Here is a 21,597-nt window from a genome sequence, read left to right as displayed (position 1 = left end):
GAACATTGCCTTAGGTGTATCAGTTTAGTATATGGGAAGTCGTTCTTTGTTTCTTATTTTATTGGTTTTGTGAATCATTATTCACTCGTAGCGTACTGACTTCTATTCACTTAACTATTGGTGGTATTTATAACACTGACAAAATAGTAGATGTTTCCTGTTTCTATTGACATGAATAAAATAATTTGGATGGTGCCCTGTGGGCACCAGATCGAGTACTGCTGAGTAGTACTAGTAACTTCACTAGTAACTGAAGTGTAAAATCTACTTCTTGCCCGTTGAGCTGCTGCACACTCTTTGACAGATACATTTGTGAAGGAAGATGTGGCAGTGTAAGGAGCTTTTGAGGTTAAGGAAACTGCAACTGTAAGAGGCTGAGCTACTGGAGGATGTGTCCACAGCCTGTGAATTCATATCCTAAAGCATTTTAAAAAATTGAGGTTTGTGCATTAGGATGTCCCTACGCTGTCACCATGTAAAATGCTTCTAATCTCAGCCTTGAGATTAAATGGGATATCAAGATGTTGCAAAATTTTCTGGTATTTTGAAGAAAAATGAAATACTTTGAAGTATGTTAAGTATTAGTGTGGTTTAGAGAATATGCATGGTTTTAAAATTCCAAAGGGCTGTGGTGACAGTATCGTTAGATGATACAGGGTGGGATCAGTCATCCCAAAGCTGTTAAGTAGCCTTATGCCTGGTATTGATCAAAGAGCAGTATTAAGCTATATGCATTTGTACCTGACACAAACAGATCAGCTATTTAATTTGCAGGGATGCTATAAATGGAGAAAATGCCAGACTGAAGAACTGCAAACTGAGCCAGCAAAGGGGAGAGGCGAGAATATGTTTGTCAGCTTGTCTCCCAAACTCAGGAGCTGGCATGGGATCTGTCCAAGGCAATTCTGTGGTCCGAGAAGTGGAACAACATTAGTTTCACTTGAGACGTGACAAGTTTATCTCCTGAAAAATAAGAAGCAATATTTTGGGGGGAAAGATTCAACACATCCAGAATTGAACCCTAGACAACATGAAAATGCTGGTTGGATGTAAGTAACAGCTTGCTCCACCTGAAGTGGGTGCAGCAGAAGAATAAGCTTTGTAGAAAGGTGGAATCACATCAGGAAAGCCAATGACATCATGGCTTCACAAAAATCCTGTAAACTGGGTATAGAAAAAAACCCAAGGAGTAACCAACAATATAAACCAAATGTGAAAACAGCTATTAAATCTCCATTTATTATAAAAGTTCCTCCTCAAAGATAATTTTCAACTGTTGATGTAGTAACTCCAGTGTTCAGATGAAGCTTTGACAAAACAGAACTGTGGCCTCGTGCCTTTGAATTTTGAATCTAAGGAATATGTAACAAATTAAACTTAGGATGGACTTGTTCACGTTTTTCACTTTATTTGCTAAAGAATGGGAAAAAATACCGCTGGATGAAGAACAGGATATATTTCATTCCCGACACCTTAATCCTGGAGTGTATTTTCCAGTATTTCTTTCTTTCTCACTAACAGCTCCAGGAATGAATCAAACTCATTGTTGTGTCATGCTCTTGCCCATTTTCCCTCGCTCCCATGCAATGCGGACGGCTCCCCACTAGCGGTCTCTCCAGGCATGTTTTATCTGCGGAGATCCAAACCCTCCCTTTGCAAAATCAGCAGCACTGGAGGACGCACAACGCTGAAATTTCACTAGGGGTGTGTTGGCACCCGCTAACGTCTATATGTGTTTGTGAAAATACAAAGTAAAGTTGGGAAAATATCCCGCCTGCCTACTTCTCCTGATGCAGAACGGGCGGTGAAGTTTCTCTTTTTTTGACATTTTGCAGTGGGCTGTTCCTTGCTGTATCAAGTAGACTAAAACTTACACCCATAATAAGTCTGAGTAAAAAGCTGCTCATTTTAATTTCAGCATTCAGAAGTGGAAATAAGATGCTGTTAAACACGTATTTAAGACCCCATGAGTGTTAGTTAATACTTCTGAAAAGCCAGGCACGAGCAGAGAACACAGTGGTGGGTCTCTCATGTTTTTGCAGTTACTGAAAACATCAGGAAAGACCCAAGACCGATTTTGTCCTTTTACTGCAGCTGTGCTGATAGATTTGATGAGATGATCGATTCCACCTCTTGAGTAACTCCATCCACCACGTTTCTTGTCCTGTCTTCTCATAAAGAGGTACCACTGTGGTCATCGTCTTCGGCGTGAAAACACTGCCTCAATTTTTCTCCCTGGATGCTAAATTTTGAAGAGTCTGGCTGTTTGCATTCGAATAAAGCAGTCTGGTTTGTTTTTCAGGCGCGGGTGGGTGTAATTCTGCATCTCCTCCTCTCCACCCCCTCCTTCCCCTCCAACTCTCTCGACGGAGCGGCAGAAGTTGGGGCTCCCCGCTTGCTCCTCCCATGCGCTGTGGGGCTGGAGACGGCTCTGACCCCTCCCCGGGAGGGAGGTGGGCAGAGGCAGGCGAGTGCCTGCAGCAGTGCCTGAGCAGGGACCTGGTCCTCCCAGAGCCCGGTCCCTCCTGCTGGCAGCTCGCAGAAGGTCCCAGCAGCCGGGATCCGCAGCCCGGAGCTCGCCGGCCGGCTCAGCCGAAGCCCCGAGGGCACTCTCCTGTCCGGCTTGCCCCGCCAAGGGAGCGACATGGTGGCCACCTGCCTGCACCTGGCCGGATTTGTCTGCAGTTTTATCGGGTGGATCGGAGTGGTTGTGGCAACGGCCACCAATGACTGGGTGGTGACTTGCGGCTACACCATCACCACCTGCAGGAAAATGGATGAGCTGGGATCCAAGGGGCTGTGGGCAGACTGTGTCATGGCGACAGGTCTCTATCACTGCAAACCCCTCGTGGACATCCTCATCCTGCCAGGTACGTGTGCCCGTGTCCCCCCGTCCCTCCCGGAGGTGAGGACTGAAGCCTTGCTCCGAGCAGGGCAGGTCCTGCCCGGGGTGAATCGATGGCGAAGCTCCTTCAACTTCATCAGTGCAGGGGATGATGGTCCGTTAAATATGCCAAAGGATGTGAATGACAGCTCTTAACGTGCTTCTAATTGAGTTATACCCGGTTTTAATCGTACCAGGTATTGTGATATCTGTGTCTGTTAAAGTCCAGTTCATGTTTAATCTCCGCTCTTAGTAAACACTCGCTGTTCCTTTCGCATCTTGTATCTCTCATTGCCAAACATACGTAGTTTATTGAGGTATAATAGAGTACTTTGAGCTATAATAGAGTATTTCAAGTTTTGCTTTGAGATGATGATGAACTGTTACAAATGTTAAGGTTCTGTTCGTCAAAAGGATTTTGAGTGTAATGAATCTTTCAGCATTTTATTATTAATGCTGCTATGGCTTTTAATCTTTTGGAAGATCGTCATTGGTCTCGATGGTCTTGTGCTTCCCACATGTTCTAAGGCAAGACAGAACTTCTACACGGCAAAGAGGTGTAACTATATTTAGCTTGTCTTCATATTTTCTAATTATATAGTAATTTTCATCTCGTTTACTGCAAAGCAAAAATTAAGCAAGATGTTTCATCAGTATTAATACATCTTTTGAGCTAATTAAACCTGCCCAAGTCTTGTGTGGTCTTGTCCCTGTAAGTTTAATGATCTTACCAGTTTCAATCGCTGTTAACTCTGTCGTGCTGCTTTGTTCTGCTGTGTTTTAGATTGCACCTTCTCTAGCATGTCAGAGATGCCTCTCTCAAAGCTGGCAGGGTAGAAATTACCATTTCTTGTAGTTTTCTTTCGTGTTTCCTTATTTATTTGTTTAAACTATTGTGAAATGAATTTCACGAGAGGTTAGAAACATTATCCCCGAGTTTCTCTCTGTTACAGAGCCTAGTCTGTATCACATAGTACTTTGCAATATTGAATTTCTCACACTAGTTCCTATTCCTCCTTTCTCTGTGTGTATATACTTTTATTTCAGTTGATTTACCTTCCTTATTGTTCAGTATGATCCAGCACAGAAGACAGAGAAAAGGATTGCCCCGAAGAAACATTACTGAATAAAATTTAATAAATAGGTAAATAGGTCTTTCAGCAGCAGAAAGCAGTGCTTCTCTCCTGCAGAAACAAATCACAAAACAAGATGCTTCTGCTTGTAGCCTATTTGACACCCACAGCTTTCCATGAGAGGGAAGTTCATCCTGGTGTGTCCAATAGCTGAAGTGTATTTAGAGTTTCAAGTCTTAAAGGTGAAAGTATTCTCATTTAATTGGGATTGATTTCACAGAAACTACACTGGGCACTGCCATCTCCTCTGTTTAGGGTGTGATTTTTTGCCCTGAACTCCTCAGGTAACTTTTTTTTGTTAAGTTCCCTCTTGATAAAATCAAGCAAATATGCAATATACACAGAGTCTGCATTGCCAGGAAAAGTAAAATCCTCATTCCTGGTGACTTACCTGTATGTCAGCGGGAGCTGCTTGAGGGAGGACCCTGTTCACTGATACTGTTTGAGGCCTCACGAAACTCCATGTCTGCATGTGGCAGCTTCATTGTGTTAGTAAAAGGGGAATGAGAGCCGGCATACTCTGTGAGACTGTCCTGAGAGCTGGTGGGGACGCTCTGGAGCAAATCTGACACTTGTTCTTCTTTTGCATGCAAGTAATGACCTGGTTTTATTTATTTATATAGAAATTTTACATAGTATATAAAAATTTTATATAGTATATGTGAATTTTACATATGAAAATATATTAAAATGAATTATATATACATAAAATATATATGAATATAAAAGATAAATTATTATACACTGACTCCCAGAGTGGTAGAAATGTCGCAGCCCTGCCAGGCATGCCCACAGTTCCTGGCCCCAGTTCTTCCTCACTGCCATGCATTAGGCTGCTGCTGCACAGGGGCAGGCAGGAGAGGGCCAGGAACGTGTAAAATCCCAGGGAATCCCGTGGAATAACGTGATTATGGCAACTCAAGCTGCTTTGCAAAGTGCAGTTATTTCTTCTCCCTGAGGAAGAGCTGTGCCAGTGGTCAGCTCGAGCCCCGGGTCTCCTCTGAAACCCCGCTACCCACTGGGCTCCTGAGGTGCAGTATCGGGAGGTAGCTGTGGGTGGTGTGTGTCCCTCCTCCTCCCAGGTCAACAGTTCTCAGCTCCTCAGGGCAGCTGGTGGTGGTATCTCATGGACCTGCATGTTTCAGTAATGGGTCTTCAAGTATTCAGCCCTCCTCTGGGTGTCTGTGGGCCTCCTCTTCTCACAGCAAGCTGGTCTTTAAGGCTTTAAATTCTTGTTATTTAATCAAGACTCTTTGTGGAGATATAGTGAAACACATTGCTAGCTGTTTCTCTTATTTTCCCTTCCCGTATTTCTCAGCTCTGTGATTCCTCAGTGTCTTGCTGGGAAGAGCTCGTGTTTTCCAGGCAGTTCTGCTTGTTCATTGGAAAATTTTGAGCTTGCACATCCCGTGTTCATGCACTAACCACCGTACTGTAGCCTCACTGCTTTAATTGTTTCCACAAAGGGTTGAACCTGTCTCCCATACTCCATGAGAGCATTGGGAGCTAATCAAACAGGAGCCTTTGTCCAAAGGTCTCCTTGTCTTGTGCCAAATAATTAAAATCCTCTTGCCTTGTCTTGCCAACAGGGTATGTCCAAGCATGTCGAGCACTGATGATCGCCGCCTCCGTTCTGGGTCTTCCCGCTATCTTCTTGCTGATAACGGTCTTGCCCTGCATCCGGATGGGCCACGAGCCTGGAGCTGCCAAGTACCGGCGGTCCCAGCTGGGAGGGATCCTCATCATCCTCCTGGGTAAGGCGCCCGCCGTGCGGGGAGAGCAGGAGGTCTTCCTCTGCTCCAGGATGGCACAGGGCAAGCTGGTTGAGCACGTTCCACTGAAGGGATGGTTGTCCAGGCTAGGCTGACTCTGAAGCTCTCCAGCACCGCTGCAATCTGTGGGGTGAACAAAGGGCTTGAACAGGAGTGGGAGGACAGGGACAGGAGGCCAGGAGTGAAGCAGGGTGAAGAGGGAAGGGCTGCAAGACCCTGCTGTGCACTGTCTTGTGGAGTCCTCAGGCATGACCGCTGCCTGTGTCTGTGGGAGGGTGATAGTGATCGCACACAGGCAGCTGGTTTTGCTGGTTTGCTGTGGAAGAGATCCTAGTTTTGGAGAAGGGTCTAAACCTCCAAGCCTCTTACAGGGAATGGATAGCCTCTGAGTTTTCCCTGGGCATTGCAGTTGCAGCCAGGTCAAAGTAAGCTGAGGCATTTGGGAAGGCAAGCCCGTGGCTGAGGGGGTGCTGGTCCTGTGGGGACAGCAGGGGAGGGATCAAGGAGGCGACATGGACCTGGGAAGAGGGCTGGCATGTCGCCTGTGCCTCCCAACCCCCCCTGCCCAGCCTTGCCCTTGGCCTCCAAGTTTCCCTGGGAATTTCTTCCCGTCCTCAGTGCATGCAGAGGAGATTGTTTTGAGCAGTGCAGACTGTGGAGCTCATTGTCCTCAATGCAACACCTGCATGTTCTTGAAGCCTCGTCATCTCAGCAACAGGCTGCAGTGCCTTGTTTTTACCCGTCTGTGTGGCAGAGGAGGAGGGGTGAGGCAAAGTGGCTTCTTTGTGTGGCTCTGCCCGTCGCTGGCGGCCAGCGCTGACATCATGCCCGTCTTCTTTCTTCTCCTTCTCCTTATTTTTTTTCAAGTAGGCACTGGATATAGCTGCATGCTCGGAGGGGCTGTCCTCTAGATGCTCCTTCCTTGCAAACAGTCCCTCCTCTGGTACCTTGGTGAGAAGCAGTTAGTAAGAGTTGGTATATCTGAAATCTAAGGGACTGAGATCAAGGGGCACTTTCAATGCCTGTGGGGTTTAAGGGCACATTGCCACAGCTGGAAATCCTAAAATCAGCTTGATAGGGCCTGTTTAGGACATCCCAATCATGAACAGCCACATTAGAAAGCTGTTGGACCTTCATCCCTGTCACAAAACCCTAAGTCACGTATTTGGGCTTGGCAAAGTGAAAGAAAAAGTGAGGTTTTCTGCCTGTAAATGAAATTTTAGTGTCAGAGGAGTCTGCTCTGCCGGATTTCCCCTGCCCAGGATGGGGGAGGCCAGGCAGAGCTGCACTTTTTGGCAAACACACATGAGTTTTTGGTTCCAATCAAGGAGAACTGTGCTGTAGATCAGCCCCGTTTGCCTGGCTGCAGACGTGGAGGTTAGAGTATTGCCCTTAAATCTGCTTTGCCAAAGGGCAGCAGCATCACAGGACCAGCACACGCGGCAAACAAATTGCAGTGGCAGTATTGGGTAACACCGCATTAGGACAAGTGAAATCCCATATCTTGCTGTGGTGTAACTCCAGGGAGGAGAATAGATGTAAGAGGATGGAAGAGTTGCGGTGCTCCATAAGCAGGGCTCCTCTCAGCCTCAGAACATGGTTTTCCCACTAAGTAGTTCCTGTGAGGGAAGGAGATGGGTATTTACAGAGACATTGGCAGTTGTCTCTGGGTTAAATTTGGACTTCTTACTGATTTTTACCCCTGTGAGTTCTGAAGTATCTGCAAGTAAGTGGTTTGCTCATGACGGTGATGTCCTGAATGATCTGGGTTGGGAACAGCAGCCTGGTCACAATGTTTTAGTCACAATTAAAATAATGTTCTTTTTGTCAGATCACAAACGAAGAATAAATAAGCTCCTTTTTTTTTAAAAAAAAAAAAAAAAAAAAAGGCAAACCAACCTACATTTATTTTTACAAAACCCAAATTTCGCCAGGCTGATCAGCGAGACAGTCTCTTTGGAAGGAGAATAATGTACAGAGCTTGGGACTTTGACATTATTTAAGCTTATTAATGATCTGTGATTTGCAAAATAATGTGTTACCATTCCAGAGCATTTAATAAGCATGAATCACACATCAAAACACATAATACTGACTTAAAATTCATTATATTCTAGAGGTAATATGCACTGGACTGTTCTTATTTACTCTCTGGCCACTGAACTCTCATTTGTGGTTTTCATCAACCACACGGGCTCCAGCCTTTTCCTCTAAGTGGAGACCAACTCCCAGAGCTCTGGTTAAAAGAAAACAAACCCCAAAACATTCACTAACAGAGCAGAAATAGAGAGTGGAGATATGATCAGGGATGCTGGCCCCATGGCAAACTTCACTTGTTGCTTGGGGAAGGGATGACAATTTGTCACTGTAATTTATTAAAAAGGAAAACAGGGGTTGAAACACAGCATGGAGCCAAAAGGAAAAAAAAAAAAAAAAGAAAAAGTTGAAAACTTGCCAGGAAAACAATGGGATCAGATATTCCATTGATTTTTCTGTCCACTGATAACAGCAGGCTGCAGAGTGCAACCTGTGTGCACACCCTCCTATCCTGCCTGCTGATGTATTTATGTCTTTGCTTGATCCTATCTGTCCGAGAGAACTGATTTATTGCTGAAAACAACCATCAGCAGAGGTTTGCTCTGAGCCAGTAGGAAAACATTTCATACGCTCGTGTTGATGGAAAAACCCTGGTCCATCCTGTGTTGTTGATACTAATTTGGGGGACCCCGTGCTGGTAACAAAGCAGGCATTTTCCTAATGGAGGTGAGGGACTCAAGCCACTGGAAAACACAGAGGAAAAATATGTTAGTTATTGGGAATTACTACTGCAAAATGACCAGATTAGCTATTGTATGCTAAATAAAGGGCATCAATAAGTTTTTCTGGTCACTTCATGAGATTTACTTGTAAAACCATAGATATCAAGATAAAAAGATTGCCTTGAACGTAGAAAAAAAAAATCATGGATATCTACTAAATGCTTTGAAAGAGAAATCTGTGTGACTTTGAGTCAGCAACTCAGAATAATTAAATTTAGCTGTGAAAGAAAAGTATTCTTTCCTCTGCAGAAAGCTTTTAACTTACTGTTAAGGATTTTGGCAGGGACTCACTGTCCCTTAAGTTAGAGCAATTCTGCTCCATCTCCCCCACCTCCCTAAGCACCCTCTGTGTTTCTAGTCTGTGTGTAGTTCCATCTGATTAAATTATGCCTGTAATGTAGAATATGTAGAATAATGCAGAATTAAATTATGCCTGTAATGAGTCTCGGCTCAATGGGTTGAGCTCCTGCAAGTCCATAGTCCAAAATGCTGGGAGCCTGGGATGTGTCCCTGTGGATTTACAGGGATACGTACTGAGTGTTACTGAGACAACTTTTTCAGGACTGCCTACTCTAGCTGCAAAAAGCAGGCAAGCTTTCCACCACGTGTGTGCCCCAGAACATGCCTGTTTTTCCAAATAACGTAGTTGGTCTAATAGCAAATATTCCTTCTGTTTGCAGACTTTCTTTGATGCTAGACCATATTGACTACAGCAACTCTACTGTCTGAAGACATTCATATATAGGGAGAGGCAAAGAGTCTCTTGGCATCAGCACAAAAGAGAAGGGTTAATAATTTCTATTCAGAGAGTTTTTCTTTGTACGCAGCTATTTTAGTGCTTGAAACTCGCCCTAAAATGCTTTCTCCAATCCCTTTGGGTTTCTTGGCAAATCAACTTTTTTCCAGCTTTTCTCCGTGACACAGCTAAACCAAAATTTTGAGTTCATCAAGAAATATTGCAGTCGTAGACCGTCCTTTTCAAATCATCTCGGAGGATTTACAACCCAGTCTAATCTATGCACAGCGATGAAATCCCGTCCTGTCTCGGGGCGTTCCTCTTGCTGAGCAACGGGGTCACTGGTGACTGACGGCAGCTGGTAGCCTCTGAAGACAGAGAGGTCAAACTAACCCATGCAATGTCCTTGGCTTGTGCTTCCAGCTTTCTAGTATTGTCAGCGTTAAAATAAGGTGGTTTTACATGTAGTTGAGCCACATGCACAAGAGATGCCATTGTGTCAATGTCCCTGAGAGCTTTTCTCACCCCAGTGCAAGTGTTTTCTTTGGTCCTGTGTTGTGGGGGAGGGTCTGGATAGATAAGGGTCTTATAGTCTATGGACATAAATATATATATATATATATATATACTGCTGACAGAAAAAGAAAAGATGATTGTGTCTTTTTGGAGAACAAAGAAGCTTTTTATCTGGAGCCCATTAGAATGCTTTGCGGATTCCCAACTGATACATTTTTGTTTTAAAGCATTGGGGACTCATGAGCTGTTTGCAGGACTGATCCACACGCAGGAGAAATGCTGTTCTCCCCTCCCTGCCTTCTTCAAAAATCCCTTCCAAAGCCGCAGGGCCCTTGCTTTGAGGAGACCCAAAATTATTACTGGCTTTATTAGCATCCTTCAAATGTTCTTCTCTTTTCCATAAGAAAATATTTTCTCTCACAATAACTGCAGCTATTGGGGATGGGTTTTCTGCTATACTGGCCAGGAGCTATGGTTTGTTCTTCACTTTAACTAAACAATCTTATTTTTAATCTCACCCCCTTTTTTTTCCCTCTTGCAACCTTAACTTCTTGACACTGCCTCCAGATACCTTTTAACACGGTCGGTGGAAATCTGTAATGCTGCCACGGTCCTGTTATTGTTTTGCTCTGATTCTCTGATAGCCACAAGGATGGAGTCGTGCACAGCTTGTCCTAGAGGCAAGTAAATATTGACAGATTAATTCTTCTCAGATGTACAGGCCATAAAGGAGTATTGTTTTAGGACCTGCTCCTGTGAGGTGATTAACACCACCAACTCCTGTTGCCCTCGGTGCATGTGGGGACTTTGGGGGATGGAGGTAGGACCCTTAGTGAGGGTAGCGAGTGTGACCTTGTGTAGCACAAGGAGAGTGCGGGGCACATGTTTTCTCCCTGCTTGGAGTAAACCATGCGTGTGTGCTTGGAGCAAACCGTGCGTGTGTGCTGCACGCTGAAAACACTGTGGTCCCTAGCCTGGCTGCCTGCGAAGTGCTGAATTTGAACCCACTTTACTGTCCTGAGGGTATCTACTTCACATGTCAACTGCCTAGCAGCCCTCACAGCACCACTGCCGCAGCCCTCCTGCTTTTCATGGACAGAAACTATGGAATTTCAAGCAAAATTTTAAGCCCTCAGTCATATTTTGACACACTGTAGACTCTAGGTAAAATACTGTTTTCCCTTCAGATAAGGTCCCCTTTCTATTCCATTCAGTAGGTTTCTGGAGAGCGTTGGCTGGGTTTGTCCACATCACCTGACACAGAGAAATTTTCCATAGGGAAGTGGAATCTGCTTTCCAGAGTTGTGAGACATTTCCTTCTCCATAAAAAAACCCCAACAATGATGTAGTGCTGCTTATTTTGTCCTTGCCCCTTTTCTGCTTCTCTTTTATGAACCCAACTCTGTCTTGCTAAGTGCTGGGATATTTTGTTAATGTTTATATAACCACTCAAGTAGAGCAACTGCAGTGATGCTGACTGATGGGGGCTGAGGACGTAGCATGAGAGTTCATGCAGAAATTGTGATTTAAAGCAGTTGACTCTGGGCCACTGATTTTACTGTCTCACCAATGCGTATGGCTTTCATGCTCTTGCTTCATATCTAATCTATTCCTAATTCTGCAGCTCTCCAGAGCATCAATTTCAGGGATGGTTTTCATTCTTCCCCCTTAAAGATATTTCTAGGGAACAAATTTATTTTCCTTGTAATAAATATGTCAGATTGTGTCAAGCAGCAGTTGTTTTTTCTTCTTGTTTGTTGGTGCCTGCGAGAGATGGCTGTTCACTTTTGATCTCTCCCCCCCCGAGGCTCCCACGCTGCCTCCTGCTCAGAGATCTCTTGGACCAAGCCCTGATGCTGATGTTCCTGGGTCCCACCGTGGGACTGCAAGAGAGGAGGAATGGGTTTCCTCTCTGTTCCCCATCCTGCAGAGCCTTCTCTCCCCGTTGGCATGCTTTGTGTCCCCGCAGTGGGGCTGCATGTTGGACTTACCTTTCCTTTCCATCTCTCCCCAGCCATGTGCGGTGTCGTTGCAACCATCTGGTTTCCCGTGTGCGCCCACCGTGAGACCACCATTATGAGCTTCGGCTACTCCCTGTACACAGGCTGGATCGGCTCTGCCCTCTGCCTCTTCGGCGGCTGCGTCATCGTCTGCTGCTCGGGAGATGCCCAGACATTTGGTGAAAACCGTTTCTACTATGCCTCGGGATCCAGCTCCCCTACCCACGCGAAGAGCGCTCACGTGTAAGGTCCTGGGGATGTCCCACGGCTGCCGTCGGATGCTTTGGCTGGTGGGTTTGTGTGCCCTGGGTTTGCTTCTACTGACACACACTGCTGTCAGGCTCCCAGGGGAAGATTTAGAAAAGCAGCACAACTGTCTGGTAGTTTGAAGCATTATTTTCCCCATCTGTTCCCCTCTTCTCTAGAAAAGAAAGCTCCAGCCAGCCCTACCTCTTGGTCCTTCCCATTTTGTCCCATCCACCTGCCCCATCTTCTTGCAGCCAGGATGACTCAGATGGATTGGGGCTGTCATGTGGGTTTTAGGGTTTTTATTTTATTTTCCATGCTCCCCTGATTATAGGAGAGTTTAAAGCAATAAAAAAGAAATGAGAGAGACACTTTCCCGTTGATAGAAGGACTCTGACAGCTTCTCCCACTATGTCACTGTTTGCTTTCCCCTGTTCAAGGTCACTGCTTTGGCATGGTTTGGGCAAGAGGGTAGGGACGAAGGCTGTGCTCTCCCACCGGGCAAATGTTTCTCTTTTGGAACAAGAGCAGGGGAATTTTTTCTGCCTTTCTCTGTAAATACTTTTGTATGAGTCTGATCATTTTAGTAACAGTATTTCCCCCACCCCGCCCCAGTCATCAGTATGAGGGAAACAGAAGCAAAAGGTCCTAATTACATGGTAGATAACAGTGCCTTTTTATATATTTTTAAGTGACTTTGGGGGCTCTAATCCCCTCACTCTCTTTTGTTTTGTTTTGTTTTCCTTTGTACAGGTCAGTTACTAAAAATGTATTTTTACATTTTTTTAAAATCCTTGCTTTCTTCCTCTAAATTTGTGTTCTGTCTTGCATCGTTAAAGTAGCACATTTTAACACTCAGTATAACATACCTGTTACGATACAATTCTGGTGAATACTGATGATGCCTTTGTACTTTCAGTGAAATACTGTACAATAAATAACAGTACCTGCAACCGTTGGCTTCTTTTTTTTCCTTCCTTCCTTCCTTCCTTCCCGTGTGTTTCCATAGCTAGCTTTTCCATGACAGAGGTTTCCCCGTGACTTTGAAGATATTATTTTTTATAGCAATTCAGGGTGAGAGATTCTGCTCTGCTGTAGAATTAAGTGGGCCTTTTTTGGTTTTTTGAGAATATTTAAAATATGAGTAATCTTCCTGTATGGTACTGACTGCTGTTTTATCCGTTTGTTCTTTCAATGTTGCTGATAGCAGCTTGCACCAGTAGTACCGACTCACGGTACTCTGCACATCGGGGAGGCTTAGGAACACACTGAGACTGTGGAGACGTACCCCCAGCACTGCCTGGGCGTGCTGAAGTTGAGAAGTCATGGTGCTGGAAGTGCTCTCTGCTAAAATATCAGTCTGATCCGGGGTCATCGCTCTGATTAAAAACCGTATAAGATCAAGATCTAACTCTGTCCTTACCAGAGGCTGTAGCAATTTAATTATGTTGATACAAAATCCCATCTGTTCCCGGAGATGTTAGCTCAGTTCAAATAATTTGTGTAAGTCAGGCTTCAGGAACAAGGAAAGAGGAATAGCTGCTCTTCAGGCACGGCTGAGGGAAAGAGCCCAGGTGTTTGTGTTTGTGTAGGAGGAGAGGGGACTGAGCAAGCAGAGAAGAGAACCAACCAGATTTTTTGGGATGATGGAGAAGAATTTGAAAACAAGGCTGCTGCTAGTCAAGCCTCGGCAGATTGGGGACTGTCCTTACATCTTGGTCTACTTCAGCTGGAGAATCCAAACTGGGTGACACAGCCATGGGCAAGGATGCTGCAGGTCACACCCCTCGCCTCCTCCGTGTGGGAAGCTGAGGCCAGAGATTTAAAAGGAGTCAAAAGGAGGACGGCTGTACAACCACCCTTTGCACGGACAAGAGATGGGCAGCAGCCCTAGCATCTGCCTTTAATACCGCGCGGTCTTGAACGCGTCTCTGTTGTGTGAACTGTGTGTCGGTGCTGTCCCAGACAATGCACCCGAGGCGGGCAGCGGCGCGGGGCCGGCGGCAGGACACTTGTGCCCATTACATCACAGGCAGGGCACAGGCAGTTGTTGTACGCGCTGGAGAGACGCTATAAGTGCTGCCATTGATGTGTGGGTGCCACGGGCGAAGGGGTGGCGCACAGACGTGCCAGCTTGTGCAGGCTGCCCGGGGATTGTGGATTGTGCTGCCCGTGGCTTTAGCTGAGCAGCAGTTCTGCTGGTTAACCCCGGGACCGATGGCGGCATGGGAGACCTCAGAGCAGAAAGCTGCTGGAACACTGCCCTGCAAATGGCCCTGGAGCAAACTGGGAGGGAAAAGCACAGGAAAACCTGTCTGAGATGCCTGAGGGGGTTTTTTGGCAAGGTGTTGGTGCTGCTGGGGGGTCCCAGGCAGCAGTGCATGACCCGATGGAGAACGAGCCCTTCCAGGCAGCAATTATGGGTTTTTTTGGTGCCCACACTCTTGACCTGCATCTTGGCGCCATCAGGCACGTGGGGCTGGGCACCCTTGGCAGGGGCTGGTGCTGGGGTTCTGCTTGCTCGGCCCACTCTGCCCGTGGTCACCGGTTACCAGCGGCCAATCCCAAATCCAACCCTTAAAAGGCCTTGGGCAAACTACTCAGAGGAAGGAAGAAGCTTTATTTCAGGGAAGAGAATTAAAAAACAAACAAAGCAAAACAACCCTGGAGCAGCCGCGGCAAAAACAGACATCTGCAACTTGGAGTGAAAGGAGATGGGGCCAGGAATGGGACAGGATATTAGTGCTGGCACTGCAGAGGGGAAGTGTTTGGAGGGAGCACAAAGGACATTAAACTTATCTAATTTTTAAAGGATCAAAGCTGAAATACCAGCTTTTGCCCTCCCAAAACACTTTGATCCCCCCACTCCCCTGTGGGGTTCTCCTGGGCTGGGTTGGCCGCGGTGCTGTTGGCTCTTGAAGGCTTCTGGTGCTCGTTTGCTGTCCCAAAGCCTCAAAACAGAGTCAAATATAATTCTTCTGAATGGAAAAACTGCTCCAGGCCCTGCCTAACAACAGCTGTGGAGTGGTGGGTGCGAGCTCTGATGGTCACCCTGGTGTGGAGGTGGTGGTCCCCAATGCCCCAGCAGAGCCCTCCCCAGCTCCACCAGGACCAGCTATAGCTCCCTGTCACAGGGAACGTGCCTGGCAGGCTCCCAGTTCCCAAAAAAACCAGGAGGGACCCCACGGGGGGATGCTGGTGGCCCTCAGCACCCCGAAGGGGAGAGGCAGCAGTGGCTCTGAGAGCAATACTTGCCTCCCTGTGGCCCCAGTGCCTGTGCGAGGGGGTTGATGGTGCCGTGACACCCATTACCCAGGGGAAAGTCGGGTGCCAGCAGCCCCATGAGCAGGCAGGAGGATGTTGGTGCTTCCTGGGGCTTCACACTGCAATAGTCAACCTGCGGTCATTGGCTTTAGGTTTTTTTTTTTTTGTTTGTTTGTTTGTTTTTTTTATTTTGTAAACTGATAACCTTTTTTTTTTTCACAACAGTTCAAGTAAATACCAAAGTCAGCCCATTGAAAGAGATCTTCTACAAAGGAAATTTTAAGCACTTAAGGCAAGATTTGTTCATCTCTAGCTTCAATTTAGCATTGAAAAAGTATCAGACCTTCAGGTACTGATTGGCTTAACAAAATTTATATGGGATTTCTTTTTTTTATTTTTTCGGTTTAGTCTTTCATTTAAAAGATTTACATTACTATGGAAACTGATACTAAGACACATTTGTCTCTGACTTTCTTTACAAATCCCTTAGTTCCTGTTTGATTTTTAAATGTAAAGGCACACAATAAAGCTTTATGCATTTATTAAAATATACAGATTTTGGTAAATTTAGATTTTTTTTTCTTAGTATCTTGGTAATATATATATATTATATATATAGTTGTCAACAACACAATCATTTGAAAATAAAAATCACCCCATAACACATCTGCATATTTTTTTTCTTTCTTATGACACGCTACAAGATCCCATTGTACAATGCACCAATGGGCTTTTGGAAACCACAAAAAAAAATAAAAAATCAATAGAACAAACTTTTTTTAACAAATACATCAATTTCATACCAGAACTGCAGAGAATTGTTACACCAGAAAGTACCATCTGCCAAAAAAGCAAGATATACATCAGAAAGACCGAACAAAACGAAGTGAAGATCATTTACAAGCTGGATTTACAACATCCCATGTCTTTTGGGGCGTGATTTCTCTGCCATGTGGAGGATGCCGGTGTGCAGGGCCTCGTAACTGAGTGGTCGCAACCATGAAGAGTGGATTTGTGGAGTGACTGAGATCTTATAGAGTCGTTTTGGAAGATTTGAGGTATTTATGCTCCATCCATATCATGCGTTGGGCCCCCTGGGGTGCGTGCCCTGTGGAGGGCAGTGGTGGGACCAGGGTGGTACCGCTCTGCCTATGTCCTCCTGATGGGTCAGGGGTGTGAGAACCTCCCTGAGAGCACCCAGGGGGAAAGGCTGAATTTTGGGGGTTTCAGGAAAACAAGCACTTACACCTCCTCCCAGCATCCGGGACTGCTTCTGGGGCCAGCGGTGCCCAGAGGCGATGGACACACCCGAACATTTGGGCCTTTGCAGCTTTTGCTTGTACCCGCTGAAGACCCCAATGTCTGCTACAAGGGAAAGCATGTGAGTTCCCAAACGGCGGCAGGACCCGTGTGTCCCCCAGGCACTGCTTCCCAGAGCAGGGTGGGGGGACCCTGCTGCAAACCGGCCTCCCTGGGCACCATCTGCTTGGCCACTGGCAAACCCAAGACCCAGCCTGTGGCTCGGCTGCCTTCTCTTTGCAGCCCTCTGTTAGGTGGGATGTGGTGGGCTAGGGAGGAGGGTAGAGCTCCTACACCCCGACACGGCGAGGGCTGACAGCAGCCCATCCACATCAGACGGTGCTGTGGCATCAAATGCAATTTCCCGGCAGTCCTGGGGACATGGTGTGACCATCCTGCCCCAGCGCTTCCCTGGGAAGGGGAAGGAGGAGGGGTGAACATGAACAAGAGCAGCCGAAGGGCTTCACTCAATGCATGGATCCAATGGAGAGGTTCCTAAAGACACCAAAGAGTAAGGGATCAAGCCCTCGTCAAATTATACAGCATAACTAGAGCGGACATGACAACAGACACTGGTACTGGTAACTGCTCTGTAGCAAGAGATTAAGGCTGCAAAAGGAATAACAGGCTTTGATTCAACAGGGTACTTGGGCATGAGTTTGTGATTCGGCAGATGCCTAAATACCATGCGGAAGCAGGACGAAGATGACTACCTTGGATATGGTACAGTACAAGAGCTGGTAGGAAAATAGCATCAATCTTTCTCCCTGAAAATGTAAAGCCAGACCTGCGAGGTGCCATCTCTCCTGGGTACTTCTAAGGCATCAAGGATGAGAACAGCCAAGCGTGAGTGAGAGGTGACCTTTGCGAGAGGCGCTCGGCACTGCTGGAAAGGTTTCCCGAGCTGGCCTGTGAACGGTGTGCACATTGCAAACAGCTTTTCCTTGGGACACACTTGGGTTTTTTGTTTGTAGAAGCATGGTAGGGGTGGGCAGCGTGAGGAGATGCCAGAGCAAAGCTTATGGATCCTTCTGCCAAATCCTCGCTCCCATCCTGAAGCTCTCGCAGAGGCCAAACTTCCCTTTGCTTGCCTGGGGCACTCTGGGTTCAGATATGCAGAACTGGATGCTCTTCTCCACTGGGAAAAGGACTGTAGTTTGTGACTGTTTGGGACAGGAGCTGCAGAGAAATTTTTGCAGCCATGGAAGAGCCTCTCCATCGAGCCCGTGAGCCCCAGGAGTGATGGGGATGGGTCCAGGCACCCTCTACACCCAGCAGCCCACTCACCCACAGAGGGTGCCAGGCAGGCTCTGCACTGCGTTTCAGGGCACTGAGCCTCATCCTGTGAACCAAAGTGTTAATGGTTCCCAGCATCACATATTGGAAATCCTGCCTCATGCCACCGTCAATGTTAAATTATACCCTGGGATGCCAGCAGCAGCCCCTGGTACTGGGTGTTGGTCTGGACAGCTCCAGGGGAGCCCTGGGGTTGGATCCAGCCGCAGCCTTCGGTAGCCGGGAGGAGGATGAGTGTCACTGTCTGATGGGGTGCCTCCTTGGTTATCATTTTTTCAAAAAAGGTGTTCCTCCATTGCAGTGTTTTAAACTAGATTTAAACTAGACTCAGCAGTGTAGCTGCTGTCTGTGCTGGGGGAGACGGAGGCTGCGACCAAACCCATCACTGCTGACACTGGCGGCAGGGAACCTGATGGCACTGCTGGGGGTCATGGCCATGCTCGGGCTGTACTGGAGGATTTAACTATGAGAAACATCCACCTGCTGACCACCTCTGCCATGCGAGCCACCAGCTCTGTTTGGTTTCAAAGTGAAACACGTTCAGCTACAGAATGAGCAGCTTTTCAGTGTTTTTTCATACAGCATCACCAAGCCAGGGTCAGAAACAGGGAAAATGGTACAAGGTGGAGATGGCAGCAGGGATATTTCAGCAGCTCAGTCCTCTCCGCTTGCCCAGCCCTGCCAAGATACGGCTGACCCACGGACATTGCCATTTTGCCGGGGCATGGATGCATTCCTGAAGCACTGAGGCCAGAGTGAGCACTGAAATGTGCCCACCACAGGGAGGAATTATGGCGCAGTCATTTTTGTAAGAGACAAAACGTGGTGGAAAGAGCTCCCAGCCTCTGACCAGGGATGCTCAGAGAAATGGTGTGTGGGCCTTGCTGACCATTCGTACAAGGTGGGTTGAGCCAAGAGTGGGTCGCAGCCCTCGCTGTGACCAGAAATGCGACCAGGCTCCCCACTGCAGATTTAGAATGTTTGGCCATGCTGGGACTTCAAGGTTTGATTGAGACACAGAATAATTTTGAATTTGGGATGCTTGGATGTGGGGTGTGGGCATGGACACAGGGGTAGTACAGCTGTGTGCACTGGGTGCCTTCGTGCCAGAAAGGGCCAGGGAAACTCTGTGTGATGTGGCCAACATCCCTGGATCCACCTCTGAGCTAATCTCTTGAAAGGAGTTTGTCCATCTCCATTGCCTGTCCCTCTGGCTCAGCAATTACTTCTAGGTGGTTCAAAGAAAAAAACACACGTGTAAGGAAGTGCCAAAAATGTAAGAGTGGCATCCCACTGCTGCGGCCATCAGGTGGATGTTCCCCAGAGACAAGTAGTCTTGTCTGCCCTCATGTGGCTCCTTCCACATCTCAACGCCCTCCCAGTTTGGCACATCTCCCACTCCACCGCCTCCACCAGTGCAGCTGGTGCCAGGAGATCAGCCGATTCCGGGTGATCAGCCAGCCTTCACCAGAGCGACACCTGACCGGTGGAGCTGGGACGGGCCACGAGTGCGTTTGGTTCAGGGTCAACGGCAATCGCAGAGCGTGTCCCGAGGACCAGAGGTGAGCGGGGTGGTGGTGGAGGACCCGGGGAGGATGGGACAGGATGGGGGAGCCACGGGGACCCTTCCTCATTGGCTGGTCAGCGCGGCGCCCCACTGTCCACCCTGTTACTCGGGTGAGTAGTCCAACTCGTCGTTGGCGATGAGAGCCTCCGACGGCGGTTTGTGCCTGCCTTTGCTTTTCGACCTGCTACTCGTCCGATGGCTTTCCTTTGCTTCTGCCATTTGCTGGTATGAGAAGCCCTTGTCCTCGGAGGGACCCCAGCCCGGGTAGCCCTCACCCTCAGTGGCATAGGAGAAGCTGTCGTCCACGGAGAAGGGGTCAACGTCCACGTCGTAGCGCTGGTAGGTGCTCTGGTGGAGGGCCTCCTCCCGGGCACTGATCTCCAGCGTGCTGTTCCACATCCCATAGCCAAAGTAGATGAGCAGACCTGCGGCGGGCAAAAGGGAGAGGGTTGGACCCCAGCCACTTGCACTGGCCCCGTGCCCCAGGTTAAAACATCCAAAATGGCACCTGTCCCCCAAAACCCACGTCAGGGTGGGTAGGGGATGCATTCCAGCTCACCGCCAGCCTCCTCTCACTCAGTGCTGGGCTGGCTCCAGCTGATAAGGGTTAAGCATAAGTAAATACGCCTGTATTTTTGAAGCTAGTGTATGTTGTAGTCAATGTCTGCTCTTTGAAGCTGTTGAGTTTGTCGGGCTGCCAGATGTGACCCAAGGGCTGTATGTTTTAAACATCAGCTGGGATGGCTGCTGGCCACGTGACTGTGCCATCTGCAGCTCTGGTGGGACAGCAGTTCCCAGCAGACGTGTGGAGCCTCTCAAGTGCCAACAACTCACATCTTCGCCCTGTTACCCTCCTGGCTACTCTCTTCTCCCTGGAGTTTTCTCATGCTCTCAGTCTTTCCTGCTGGTGCTCACAGCCATGTGTGCCCTAGGGTTGACAGGATGAGTGTATTTGGTATTAAAACAGATATGAAATCCTGTCATCCTCCCCTCAGGAGTTTCACTTCATCTTCTCCCCTAGCTCTACCTGATCTCACCTTCCTGCACCAATGTTTTCCCCAGAAGCAAATGTATCTGGGGATGTAATTTCCAGGGGATCCTGGGATTAACCCACCCCGGACGTGTGTGTAGAGAAACTCAGACTTCTCCATATGTTGGGGACTGGCCCCAGGGGACTGCTTGTGAGGTTAAATCCAGAGTCTGTGTGGCAGGCTTGCACATCTCTGCCAGCAAAACAAATGGGATGTGCCTCCCACAACAGGCAAGCAGCCACGGATGGGCTGGTGGAGTCCATCACACCTTAATGGAGTGGCTTAATTGACTTGTTGCCATTGCTGACAGCTGAAGAGGTATTAGAGGTACCCACAGGGGAAAGTATTTAATCACAGCAGATTAAATTGATGCTTTGGAGTCATCTTTGCTTCCAGGTAGAAGGGTTTGCCCTGGACTTGCACATTCACCTACTGTGTTTGAGGGCCAAAAGAGCCCTGAGCATGTCTTCTCCAGCCCAAAGAGTGCATGTGGCAGCTACTGCACAACAGCTCAGCTTGGGGTTAGGGGATTCTTAGAGATGGAGCTTTGCTGTGGCACCTCAGTCATGCAGGACTGACTCAGGATAACTGCAGTCCTCCCCCCGAAGCAAAAGAGGGGATGGCAAAATGGACCAAAAACATGGTAGCAGCCTCTCCCCAGAGGGTTCAAACCATGAGACTACTCTAACACCTGAGGGAGATCCAAGGTGTGTTCATGTCATCTCCTGGCTCTACCAACTGAGCTCATACATCTACAAATGCCAGGAGGCATTTAAGAAAAGCACAAAGGCTGGTGAGCCCAGTGTGGTGGCCTGTGCCTGTCCCTCCACCACTCCAAGGGTGCTTCCTGCCTTTACAGGAGGTGGCAGCTGATAATGACCTTTGCATCAATCTTCATTCTCTTTCCTCACCACTTTCCCCCTCTCAGTCATGAACCCTGAACCCTGCTCCCAAAGGGGAGGGCTGCTGGTGGAATACTCAACCAGGGATGATCTTTTTGGGTGCTGGTACCAAGCTCACAGTCTGTTGTCTGG

General features: G+C 47.6%; 2 protein-coding genes across 2 annotated transcripts in view; one reads left to right on the top strand and one right to left on the bottom strand.

Annotated features, from left to right (window-relative positions):
- The first annotated feature begins 2,448 nt into the window (after positions 1–2,448).
- On the top strand, positions 2,449–13,051 carry CLDN11 (claudin 11). Its single transcript, XM_074912110.1, has 3 exons — positions 2,449–2,870; positions 5,607–5,771; positions 11,875–13,051. Exons 1-3 carry the CDS (start codon positions 2,645–2,647, stop codon positions 12,105–12,107), a joined length of 624 nt encoding a protein of 207 aa, XP_074768211.1. The 5' UTR covers positions 2,449–2,644; the 3' UTR covers positions 12,108–13,051.
- A 2,424-nt stretch (positions 13,052–15,475) lies between these two features.
- Positions 15,476–21,597, bottom strand: part of SLC7A14 (solute carrier family 7 member 14) — a 33,399-nt gene continuing 27,277 nt past the window's right edge. Inside the window, exon 8 of the mRNA XM_074912195.1 lies at positions 15,476–19,957. Coding sequence (XP_074768296.1) covers positions 19,635–19,957 — 323 coding nt within the window. The 3' untranslated portion in view covers positions 15,476–19,634. The remainder of the gene's footprint in view (positions 19,958–21,597) is intronic.

The sequence above is a fragment of the Athene noctua genome, chromosome 8 (assembly GCF_965140245.1).
Source record: "Athene noctua chromosome 8, bAthNoc1.hap1.1, whole genome shotgun sequence".
Lineage (NCBI taxonomy): Eukaryota > Metazoa > Chordata > Aves > Strigiformes > Strigidae > Athene > Athene noctua.
Note: the sequence above shows the minus strand (reverse complement) of the source record. Positions and strands in the feature narration are given on the sequence as shown.

What these genes read in the sequence shown, in the direction of transcription:
- CLDN11 (XM_074912110.1), top strand. Translation starts at nt 2,645, where the DNA reads ATGGTGGCCACCTGCCTGCACCTGGCCGGATTTGTCTGCAGTTTTATC. An exon ending in GGACATCCTCATCCTGCCAG is followed by an intron (nt 2,871 to 5,606) that starts GTACGTGTGCCC and finishes TCTTGCCAACAG; the next exon opens with GGTATGTCCAAGCATGTCGA. An exon ending in GATCCTCATCATCCTCCTGG is followed by an intron (nt 5,772 to 11,874) that starts GTAAGGCGCCCG and finishes ATCTCTCCCCAG; the next exon opens with CCATGTGCGGTGTCGTTGCA.